General features: G+C 54.3%; 1 protein-coding gene across 1 annotated transcript; it reads right to left on the reverse strand.

Moving 5' to 3' along the window:
- Positions 1 to 1414: 1414 nt before the first annotated feature.
- On the reverse strand, positions 1415 to 10881 carry LOC135209409 (collagen alpha-1(I) chain-like). Its single transcript, XM_064242102.1, has 5 exons — positions 10828 to 10881; positions 10102 to 10203; positions 7551 to 7715; positions 5057 to 6028; positions 1415 to 4918 (listed from the first exon to the last, which is right to left on the reverse strand). The coding sequence occupies exons 1-5, from the start codon at positions 10879 to 10881 to the stop codon at positions 1415 to 1417; spliced, it is 4797 nt and encodes a 1598-aa protein (XP_064098172.1).
- Positions 10882 to 12415: the final 1534 nt, after the last annotated feature.

Here is a 12415-nt window from a genome sequence, read left to right on the forward strand (position 1 = left end):
TTGTTTGTGAAGGAGAAGGATCAAGTGAAGATGGAAAAACAGCAGCTGGAAGACAAGATTGTCAAGACACAGAAGAAAATGAGCAGTTTGATGGATTACACAAAGATGCCCTATGTGAGAGGATAAGGGAACCGACAGTGCAATTGCCAGAGGCAAACTGGCAGGTTGAGAGGCAAGAGAAACTGCTACGACAGAAGGAGAAGGACCTGCAGATATAGAGCGAAGAAGCGGCCGCGGATGGCGAGGCTCGTCCAGGAACGAAAAGACGCGACCGAAAAGCGCTAATCAGACAGGAAAGACGCCGAGGTCAGGTTCGAGCTCCTGCAGAAGAAAGTGGAAGACCTTAGGAAGGAAAGGTGTGGACTCCATTGTGAAGTTGAGGTTGCAAAATGAGAGAAAGGACGCTGAGGTGGCCTTGTAGAGGAAGGAAATCATGGCTTCAAGTGGCTGGATAGGAAAGAGCGGTGTTCAGGGCGAACGGAACGACCACTTGGGAAGATGAGGTTGGAGAGGTGCGAGGAGCGAAGGAGGAAATTGGTTTGGCCAGTTGAAAGAAAGGAAGTTTGCCTGGGAAATTTAGCAGATGCCGTGGAGAAAGGAAGAAGTGGAAAATGAAGGAGCAGCTGTCCATGTTCAAGGAATGGAGCGACCAAGTCTAAGCTGGCCTTGTGAAGAGGGATCAGATGTGAAAAAATTGAGGAGGATGTGTTTGTTGTATTGGGGGGAAAAGTTTTTTTTTTTTATTGAAATCAATAAAGTTTATCTAGAAAGTACGATTTTCATTTACACAATGAATTTTTTTAGCAAATTTTGTTATTTAGATAATAATTGGAGTTTAACTGGAATTGAAAGGACTTGTTTGATAAATGCATGTGTTAGAATTGATTTTAGGTTTGGAATGGATTTTAAGAGTGAAGTGCAATACTTGATTTTATGATTGAGAAAAGTAAAGGTTTGTATTTGATGAAAGTTTTGGAAGTGTACTATATGGAAGGTTTGATGTTTATCTGGTAATAAGTTTGGTTTGTTAATGGTTGAAGGAATGGAAAGTTATCTGGAAATAAGTATTAAACGGTTTGTAATAGAGTTTTATTGATTGGTGAAAGGGAAAGGAAAATGAAAGGATGGTGGAGTGGCAAGATTGGAAGCAGAGGATAGAGAGAAGATTGGGGGAGGGGCAGGAGAAGGGAAACATTGAGAAAAGATTGGTGGAGTGCCAGGAGAAGCAGAGGATTAAGAGAAGATTCAGGGAGCGTCAGAAGAAGAAGCAGAGACTTCAGAGAAGATTTGTGGAGTGCAAGGATAAGAAGGAGAGGATTCAGAGAAGATTCTGGCATGCGAAGAGAAGAAGCAGAGGATGAGAGAAGGCCCTGGAGAATTGAAAGGATTCAGTGGCATATTCTGGTTCTAAAGGTTAAGCAGAGGTGTTACTCTCTATAGGGAGGGCAGGGCAAAGCCCGCCACGGGTCCCGGGAACGGGCGGGCGACGGCCCGCCCAGGCCGTCCCGGGACGGGCGGGCGAACGGCCCCCAGCGTCCCGGGACGGGCGGGAGCGACGCCCGCCAGGCGTCCCCGGGACGGGCCGGGCCGACGGCCCGCCGGCGTCCCGGGACGGGCGGGGGGCGACGGGCCCGGGCCAGGCGTCCCGGGACGGGCCCCTGCGCGGCCGCCCAGGGCGTCCCCCCCCCCGGGGGACGGGCCGGCGACGGCCCGCCGGCGTCCCGGGACCGGGCCGGCGACGGCCCGCCAGGCGTCCCGGGACTGGGCGGGTGGCGGACGGCCCGGCCATGCGCCCCGGACGGGCCGGGCGGGACCCACGGCCCGCCAGGCGTCCCGGGACGGGGCGGGCGACGGCCCGCCAGGCTCCCCGGGAACGTGCGGGTCGGACGGCCGCCGCCATTCGGTCCCGGACGGGCGGGGCGACGGCCCGCCTTTGGCCCGGGTCCGGGAAAACGGGCGGGCGGGACGGCCCGCCAGGCGGTGCCCGGGAACCGTGGCGGGCGACGGCCCGCAGCAGTCCCCGGGACGGGCGGGATGCCCGGGACGGGCCCGGGCCAGGCGTCCCGGGAACGGGCCCGGGCGACGCCCCGCCAGGCGTCCCGGGACCGGGCGGGCGACGGCCGCCAGGCGGGTCCCGGGACGGGCCCGGGCGACGGCCCGCAGGCGTCCCGGGACGGGCGGGAGCTCGGCCCCGCAGGCGGTCCCGGGAACCGGGCGGGCGCGGCCCGCCAGGCTCCCGGGACGGGCGTGCCCGGGACGGGGGGCCCCGCCAGGCGTCCCGGGAACCCGGGCCGGGCGACGGCCAGCCAGGCGTCCCGGGACGGGCGGGCGACGGGCCCGCCAGGCGTCCCGGGAACGGGCAGGTGCGACGGCCCGCCAGGCGTCCCGGGCGGGCCGGCGAACGGCCCGCCAAGGCTCCGGGACGGGCCGGGCGACGTCCCCGGCCAGGAGGCGTCCCTGGACGGGCCGGGCGAACGGCCCGGCCAGGGCGTCCCGGGACGGGGCGTGCGGACGGCCCGGCCCAGCGTCCCGGACGGGCGGGGGCGACGGCCGCGCCTGGCCCGGGTCCCGGGAAACGGGGCGGGCGACGGCCCGCCAGGCGTCCCCGGGACGGGCGGGCGACGGCCCGCCTGGCTTCCCGGGAAAAACGGGCCCGGGGGCCGACGGCCCGCCTGGCGTCCCGGGAACGGCGGGGCGACAGGCCCGCCTGGCGTCCCGGGACGGGCGGGCGACGGCCCCGGCCTGGCGTCCCGGGACGGGGCGGGCGACGGGGCCCGCCGGGGCGGCCCGGGAACGGGCCGGGCGACCGGCCCCCAGCGTCCCGGACGGACCCGGGGCGACCGGCCCCGCCAGGCGTCCCGGGACGGCGGGAAAGTGCGGGAGGCCCGCCAGCGTCCCGGGACCCGGGCCCGGGGCGACGGCCCGCCAGGGTCCCGGGACGGGCGGGCGACGGCCCGCCAGGCGTCCCGGGACGGGCTGGGCGGACGGCCCGCCAGGCGTCCCGGGACGGGCGGGCTACCCGGGTCCCGCCAGGCGGGTCCCGGGACGGGCGGGGGCGACGGGCCCGCCTGGGGGGGGCCCGTCCCGGGACGTGGCGGAAGCGACGGCGCCAGGGCTCCCTGGGGACGGGCGGGTGCGACGGCCCGCCAGGGCGGTCCCGGGACCGGGCGGCGAACGCCCCCAGCGTCCCGGTTACGGGCGGGGCGACGGCCCCCAGGCGCCCGGGACGTGCCCGGGCGACGGCCCGCCAGGCGTCCCGGGACGGGCGGGCCCGACGGCCCGCCAGGCCGTCCGGGACGGGCGGGCGACGGCCCGCCAGTCCCGGGTCCCGGGACGGGCCGGGCGACGGCCAGCCAGGCCGTCCCGGGACGGGCGGGCGACGGCCCGCCAGGCTCCCGGGCCGGGCGGGCGAACCGGGCCCGCCAAGGGCGGGTCCCGGGACGGGCGGGCGACGGCCCGCCAGGCTTCCTCGGGACGGGCGGGCGACGTCCCGCCAGGGCGTCCCTGAAACGGGCGGGAAGGGCGACGGCCCCGCCCAGGCTCCCGGGACGGGCGGGGGGCGACGGCCCGCCAGGCTCCCGGGTGAACGGGCGGCCGGGACGGCCCGCCTGGCGTCCCGGACGGGCCCGGGCCGACGGCCCGCCTGGCGTCCCGGGACGGGCGGGCGACGGCGCCCCGCCTGGCCCGGGTACCCGGGACGGGGCGGGCGACGGCCCGCCTCGGCGTCCCGGGACTGGCGGTGCGACGGCCCGCCAGGCGTCCCGACGGGCGGGCGAACGGGCCCGGGCCAGGCGTCCGGGACGGAGTCCCCCCAGGCGGCGACGGCCCCGCCAGGCGTCCCGGGACGGGCGGGTGCGACGGCCCGCCAGGCGTCCCGGACGGGCGGGGCGGACGGCCCGCCATGCCCGGGGGTCCGGGAACGGGAGGCGGGCGACGGCCCGCCAGGCGTCCCGGGGACGGGCGGGCGACGGCCCGCCAGGCTTCCGGCGGGACGGGCGGCGACGGCCCGCCAGGCGTTCCCGGGACGGGCGGGCGACGGCCCTCCTGGCCGTCCCCGGGACGGGCGGGCGACGGCCCGCCAGGCGTCCCGGGACGGGCGGTGGCCGACGGCCCGCCATGCGGGTCCCGGTGACGGGCCCGGTGGCCCGACGGCCCGCCAGGCCGTCCCGGGACGGGCGGGGCCGCGGCCCAGCCAGGCCGTCCCGGGGACTGGCGGGCGACGGCCCGCCAGGCGTCCCGGACGGGCGGGAGACGGCCCGCCAGGGCGGCCCGGGACGGTCCCGGGCCGACGGCCCGCCAGCGTCCCCGGGACGGGCGGGCGACGGCCAAGCCAGGCGTCCCGGGACGGGCCGTGAGGCCGACGGCCCTGGCCGGCGTCCCTCGGGGTGACGGGCGGGTGCCGACTGGGCCCGCCAGGGCGTCCCGGGACCGGGGCGGGCGACGGGTCCCGGGCCAGGCGTCCCGGGACGGGCCCGGGCCGACGGTCCCGCCAGGCGTTCCCGGGACTGGGCGGGGGGCGACGGGCCCGCCAGGCCAGGCCCTGCCCGTGACTGGCCGGGCCCCGACGGCCCGCCAGGCGTTCCCGGGACGGGCGGGGCGACGGCCCGCCTGGCGTCCCGGGAGGGCGGGCGGGGACTGCCCGCCTGGCGTCCCGGGACGGCCCTGGGCCGGGACGGCCCGCCTGGCCGTCCCCGGACGGGCTGTTGCGACGGGGGGCCCGCCTGGCGTACCGGACCCGGGCCGGGGCGACGGCCCGCCTAGGCCCGGGTCCCGGGACGGGGCGGGCGAACGGCCCGCCAGGCGTCCCGTACGGGCGGCGACGGCCCGCCAGGGGGCGTCCCGGGAACGGGCCGGGATGGCCGACGGCCCGCCAGGCGTCCCGGGACGGCGGAGCGAACGGCCCGCCAGGCTCCCGGGACTGGCGGCGCGACGGCCCGCCAGTCGTCCCGGGGACGGGCGGGCGCGGGGGGGGGGGGGACGGCCCGCCAGGCGTCCCGGGACGGCGGGCGACGGCCCGCCTGGCGTCCCGGGGACGGGGCGGGGGGCGACGGCCCGCCTGGCGTCCCGGGACGGGCGGGGGCGAGACGGCCCGCCAGGCGTCCCGGGACGCCTGGCGGGCGGCCCTCCAGGGGCGTCCCGGGACGGGCGGCACGGCCGCCAGGAGGCGTCCCGGACGGGCGGGCGACGGCCCGCCAGGGGCGTCCCGGGACGGGAGGGAGGCGACGGCCCGCCTGCGTCCCGGGACGGGGCGGTGGGCGACGGCCGCCGGCGTCCGGGACGGGCGGGCGACGGCCCCCGCCAGGCGTCCCGGACGGGCGGGGTTGGCGACGGGCGGGCGAGCGTCCCGGGACGGGGGGCGGGACGGCCCGCCAGGCTCCCGGGACGGGCGGCCGTCGCCCCCAGGCTGGGCACGGGACGGGGCCCGTGCGAACGGGCCCGGGCCAAGGCCCGTCCCCGGGTACGGGCCCGGGCCGGCGGCCCGGGCCAGGGCGTCCCGGGGAACGGGCGGGGCGACGGGCCCGCCAGGCGTCCCGGGACGGGCGGGTGGGCGACGGGCCCCCAAGGCGTCCCGGGACGGGCGGGCGACGGCCCGGGCAGCGGGCCCGGGACGGCCCGCCGGGACGGGCCCGGACCAGGCCGTCCCGGGACGGGCGGGCGACCGGCCCGCCTGGCGTCCCGGGACTGGGCGGAGGCGGGACGGGCCCCCTGGCGTCCCGGGGACGGGCGGGGCGACGGCCCCGCCAGGCTGGGCGGTCCCGGGCGGGACGGGCGGGCGACGGCCCGCCGGACGGCCCCCGGGGGGGGGGGTACGGGCCGGCGACGGCCCCCCGCCAGGCGTCCCGGACGGGCGGGAGGCGACGCCCGGGCCAGGGCAGCCCCGGTCCCGGGACGGGCGGGCGACGGCCCGCCATGGCGTCCCGGGACGGGTGGCTGGGCGCGGCCCGACAGGCGTCCCGGGACGGGCGTAGGGAGGGCCCCGGGAACGGGCCCGGGCCAGCCCGTCCCGGGACGGGCGGGCGATGACACCCTATCAGAATGAACGCACAAAGTTGAAACGAACGCGCCAAGGTAAACAATGAACGAAGTATACAAAACACCATGTAAAATAACTTCAAATGTGACTTTTTAGATCGTCTGCATGATGGAAGCCTAATAAGAAATACTAATTCAAACAAATCATTTCGAGCTCCTGGTGGTCTCATTATTCGTTCGTTTAACTAGGCCTGTTACAACGAGAAAGCAATTTCCCAGAAACGAAGTCTCTTTACCGAACTTTAACTTGTGTCTTTAGTGTAAATTGTAAATTACTTTATATTACTTTGAAAATGTGCATAAAGTACAGGCAGTCGTACGTTCAATCTAACAATAACAACAGACTTTTCAAGAATATTTTTCGAGCAATCAGCACAGTTCATCAATAAATGGAGCAGCTAAAATTGTTTTTAGTAGTTCCCGGCATAAACATCTCTACCATCTCCATGGATTAGATAAGCCATACATGGTACTGTCGCGCACAATAGTTCGTTCCCTCCCTCTGCTGCTGAATCGGGCCCTTTCACACTATGCGATTCTAGTCGCACCAAGATACGATTGCGGTGCCGGATCTAAATGCGACACAAAATTGCGCAAATCGTACATTTGTCCGACTGCCGCACAAAGTGTCCCAATTTTTGACAAGCGCTTGCAGTCTGCTCTCAGCCTGTGGTGGTGACTACATATACAGGAAGAGAAAATTGTCTTTATTTATTACATTTGAGAAAAAAGAAGAGAAAACCTAGAATTCACTCGGTACACCCTTTGAATACACAAAGGCACTTGTACGGTGCATTTGTCACAATTTTCGAGGAGCTGAAGAGAGATAATGATAAATTTTGCAATTACTTCAGAATGTCTAAAACAACCTTTGAGGAACTCTTGTCACATCTGCATGACCAGTCGCTAAAAGAAATACGACATTCAGAGATGATATTTCGCCAGCACAACAACTGGCAGTTACCATCAAGTAAGAGGAAATAATATGGACCTTTTCTTGTAAATTTGCTTTTCCATATAGAAATTAAAAAGGAGAAATGAAATCAACTAGTGTTAGCTGAAACATCTCTATTTATCAAAAGTATAAACTGATATATCTATATAAAAACAAATCTTTTTTACGGGTGATATAAAAAAAATCCATATCTCTGTTTCATTAATTAATGTAAGTAAAACGTAAGTGTTAAACTATAAAAACTTCTAAAAAAATCCAAAAATATATATCAAAATCAAAAACAACTTTTAGTCCTCTTTTATATCAATAATCTTGCCGATAACCTTCTAATAATTTCAGTATCAAAAACGTAAAATGTAATCTTAATGAAAAAAACAGCAAATCATTTAGTAAATCATTTCTCAGTAGTTTATACTTAAGCAAATCCATACCTGTAGTTCTTTCTATTTACGAATAACACTATTGTTTATTATTATTGTATGGTGTTTTTTCGTTGCATGGAACAAGTGGTTATTCAGCAACGGGATAACACTATTTATATCCCTCAAATGTTTTTCAATACCCAATGCACCCGATCACCAGAAGCAGTGGAACTGTGGAAGTCTACTGCTGTCGCACTTATACGCAGGAAAACAATCGCATAGTGTGAAGACACGTATTGAAGGCAATGGCCAACTGCAATCGCGTCTCTGGGTGCAGCACCGGACATGGCCAATGGGCCTGTCGTCTGTAATGCGATGCCGGAGCCAGGGTTACCGCAAAGTCCGCACATCACCGAGAAATTATAGCTCCGCACCGGGATGTGTAGTGTTAATTTCACTTCCTAGCATACTTATATCGAAACTTATTCGGTTATAATCAGTTAAATCACTTCAACTAATGCAATTGCCTAATGCATATTGGCCGTTGTTTTCTCAAAATAAATAAAATAAATAAATAAATAAAATAAAAAACTCATTAAACATGACTAAGTTTACAATAATGTAAGTCAGCCTTCACCCTGAGATTAATTCACAAATTAATTAAATTTTACTAAACTATATGTATGTATATATATATATATATATATATATATATATATATATATATATATATATATATCTATATATATATATATATATATATGAATTACAAACGCAAATTGAAGATTGCTGGACCTAAAGAATGAATGCATTTTAAAACATCACGTTTGGGTTACGTCATATGCTGTTGTCAAAATCAGTTCTTAATTGACAATCGCATGATCGTATTTGATATTGGCGCGTGAACACTCGAGACTAGTGAAAATGGTTAATTTTTCAAAAATATTAGTACTTTCAAAAATATCATATAATTTCAATCATTTTCATTGATGGAAAAAAAGTTTTAAAAGCATAAATATATATGCGGACCTACAGCGCCGCATACGTGAGAGTGCAGACCTCAGCTCTGCATTCAATGACTCCCCTCGAATCTTCTCCGCACTTTTGGTCGTTTCTCCGCACTTTGGCAACACTGTGGTGGCCATGGAATGGAATGAGTGAATGAAGCAGAAACCAAGGTAGATATTTTTGTTCTTTTTTTACCTCTTTCGATGACTGCTTGAATAGTAATATCTAGGTATCTATCATGTGGAATGTGCAGGTAACATGGTTACGTAACATTTGTGGGATTTGCATTAGTGAGCTCTTGTTATAGAGAAAGGAAACCGGCGATTAGGCCGATGTGACTAAATTGCTTCCAATTCAATAGGAATAGCTAGTAGAATGCTTCAGCCGCAGGGCTGCCAGATTTCCACACTAAGGAAATCCACACTCTGTCTCAGACAGTTGCCAGTTATGCATTATATTCGACTTTATCGAACTCTGAGGAATGTAAAAGTTGTTTAACATGATCTTGTAGTGCTCAAAACTTAGCGTATGAATTCCCAAGCAGTAGCTTTTTTTTTTTTTTTTTTTCTTACTGATAAATAAGATAGAACAATGACCTCTCCGTTTTATCTCATTGTTTAAATCATTTAGTAGATTTTTATTGTTTTTTTTTTTTATGAGAGGGTTAAAGAAGCAAAAAACTTCTCAACAACAGTCGGCACTCTTTTAATATGATGATGAAAAACTGCAATGAAACTGATTTAATTTGACAATGAAAAAAGTATCATAGGTGTTTTACAACAAGTTTATATATATAAGGCATTTTAATCACATCATCGTAATGATATATAACGATAAATTTATGATGTTCAATCCGGCAATATTGCCATATATATATAATGACTAGACCTATATGTTGGGCCAACTAACATTGTTGGTTATATGCTCGCAAGTGAACTTTAAAAAATAATTATCGCTGTATTGTATCATTGCAATTACATAATAACAATAACTTTCATGAAGAATTGAAGCTGCAAATGATGTCTTATTTTTTGTTTTTTAGAGTAAAGTAAACTGGCAACGTATCCTGGACCTTGGCTAATGTCTGAACCATTTTATTTTACATGAGGATTTAATTACCACTGCATTATACAATTTCTCACTTTTATTGTTGTTATACTCATAGTCATTCATTTATGGCAATATCAACTGACAACGAAATCATGAGCTCTATCATCTATACTGATAACTAGCCTATGATTTTTGCTAAGGTCGTAAAATTGCAATGTGTGTTTTTTTGTAAAGCTGTAAAGTGCGTCGCTGAAAAATAATTTGCTACCAAAGGGGTGGCAGTATAAATGTATGCATACATTTCACAAAATTTTCAAGAAAATATACCATCAAAACTAGCAAATTAAGAATACTCTCTAGTATTATGAAAAAGAATAAATGTAGATTTTGTTGAGAACCATATTGAAAATAATTTTGGTAGGTAACTGAGGTTGGCTGACGCTGGCGCCAGCCAGTTCGTACGGTCAAGATCTAGCTTATATTCTAGGTCTTGGTTTGACATGAATCAACGGTCAGCGTTATGCATCTGATAACATCCAAACGCATCCACAATTAAAAAGGATAAAATTAATTATTTATTTTTATGGATATTTGTGTGAGACTTATAAAATAGAATAGTAAACAATTTTCATTATTTATTATTAGATTTTAACTAGCATACGCTCTTTAAGTAAAATGCGTGGAAATTTTTACGTGTGGATTCCACACTCCACATCTAATCACAATGTGGGACAAGATAAGCCGTATTAGTGACGTCATTTCCACACTTCGGCAGCCCTGGTTGAGTCTGAGAATCTGGACGATACAAAAAGAATCATGTCGCATGAGATTTGAGCCCCACTGTACATTCGAAGCAGAAAATTGCTCTCAACCCTTATTCCAAGGAATGCTCGAGTTCTTCGACTTGTTTTAACAATTTGTCACCCAAATAGTTAAGGTAAGACATCCTCTCCCGAGTTTCGCTTTTTTTGTCATCTTTTTTATAAATATTTAATCATACATTGCATTTGCAATCTGCATTGGACGCGCAGTAACCAGTCATTGTTTTTTTTAGCAAAAAACACGTGACTGATTGCACAAGATTCCGCAATGTTGCATCATGTTAGAAGATTCTAGAAGCCTTTGAAGCGAAATGTAAACCTTACTATCGCAAAGTTTCTTCAATTCATTTTAGTAATTAGAGAATCTTTTATCGTAAGACTGTTTAATATTACTGATAAATTAAATCTTAACTCTCTCGATTTCTCAAAATAGAATTTGTTGTCTTAAAAGTAGTTTAATTGTGAAGTGGAAATATCTTGTATGCAACTGCTGAGAGGTCTGTCAAGGAAATGACGACATTCTATCATGATTATTTTTAGTTGTAATCCCACTTTCTCTCTCTTTTTCGTTTTTGAAAGAGGATTATTAAAATTATACCTGTTTCTTGTTCCCAAAATCATTTGCCCTCCCATCCAGTTTGGGGTGAGCCATCGCAGATCAATTAGCTCCCTTATGAAGCGATCGCCAAGAATCACTGTCATCAAGTTCTGAGAACTTGAAAGCTGCAGGATAAAATATCTGATAATTATGGAGAGGGAAGTTCGTTGGAGGTTCACTTTCAAAGTTTGTAACGACATTTTTGCAATATAGATGCTTAAATTCAGCCCTCGCCGAGCCACCGCCTCTCCTCTATTCATTAAATAACAATGATACTTAAAATATGAAACGAACAATCTTACAGGTATTTTTCTTTTTATTCCTATTCCACAAAAACGGCGAATAAAAACACGAAACGGCTGAGAAAGTAAATAGATTTATGAAGTTCACTTTTCAGTATTCAAATATTACGGCCATGGCAGAACCTTCTTTGTTACTATTCTGAAATACAGATAATTAAAGACCACACACACAAACACACAGCCAATTACCATATTTTCTAATGAATTAAGTGAATATGAACCCATACCAGTACGTCATAAATACCATTATATTAATTAGGTAACAACTGGGGAATGCAGCGAGGTGCAGGAACCACGAATACAATTCATACTGGATAACTATTGCTATTTTGTTGACTATTATTCAGTTCATATGATTTACTATTTAAAAGGAAGGGTCGCTTCTAGAATCATAGAATGTTTGCAGTAGGGACCGTTTCTTCAATAATCTCAGGGTGAAGGCTGACTTACATTATTGTAAACTTAGTCATGTTTAATGAGTTTTTATTTTATTTTATTATTTATTTATTTTGAGAAAACAACGGCAAATATGCATTAGGCAATTGCATTAGTTAAGTGATTTAACTGATTATAACCGAATAAGTTTCGATATAAGGTATGCTAGGAAGTGGAAAATTAACACTACACATCCCGGTGCGGATCTATAATTTCTCGGTGATGTGCGGACTTTGCTGTAAGTTGCATTGTTATTTGAACACAATGTTGCCATGATCTCGAGATACATCTGTCTTCCTTCCCCGAGCTGAAAAGGTAAACAATATATTTATAAAATCATTTTGAACTGAAAATCATTCCTTCTATGCAAGGTTTTTTTTTATTAACATCACACGATAAGTCTGAATGATCAACGAGAACATTCCAGGCAAGATTTAATGGGCAACAGAAGCGTAATTGAAAGGGCTGACGAGTAGCCGGACACTGATGCAGAATGCATTATGCTAATTACTTGCACAGGGAAACCTTGCATAAAGATTACTACCTGCTTCGATCATGAAATAAAACTGGTACAAATACTTAGACAAACAAACGATCAGCTTAAATGTTTGAGTTGCTTGTTTCTGTCTCCTAGAAATCTGCTTTAGTGCTGAGTTTTGTGTTGGTCACCTTTGCCTATTGTACGTACAAAGTGACGGTTTTGCTTCAAGATACGCTGGCAACTTGCATCTTTAGTTATGTTTTGTTAACTTCTCTTAGAGTGGTCCCAAGGCTGGCTATGTATTCGCTACAGTAGTTTCATCATAGACAAAACAAGGTTAGTGAAAAAAAAAAAAAAACAGCAATATAGC

The sequence above is a fragment of the Macrobrachium nipponense genome, chromosome 37 (assembly GCF_015104395.2).
Source record: "Macrobrachium nipponense isolate FS-2020 chromosome 37, ASM1510439v2, whole genome shotgun sequence".
Taxonomy (NCBI): Eukaryota; Metazoa; Arthropoda; class Malacostraca; order Decapoda; family Palaemonidae; genus Macrobrachium; species Macrobrachium nipponense.

What these genes read in the sequence shown, in the direction of transcription:
- LOC135209409 (XM_064242102.1), bottom strand. Translation starts at nt 10,881, where the DNA reads ATGGCTCACCCCAAACTGGATGGGAGGGCAAATGATTTTGGGAACAAG. An exon ending in ATTTTGGGAACAAGAAACAG is followed by an intron (nt 10,204 to 10,827) that starts GTATAATTTTAA and finishes TGTATCGTCCAG; the next exon opens with ATTCTCAGACTCAACCAGGG. An exon ending in CTGGTGATCGGGTGCATTGG is followed by an intron (nt 6,029 to 7,550) that starts GTATTGAAAAAC and finishes TCATTCTGATAG; the next exon opens with GGTGTCATCGCCCGCCCGTC.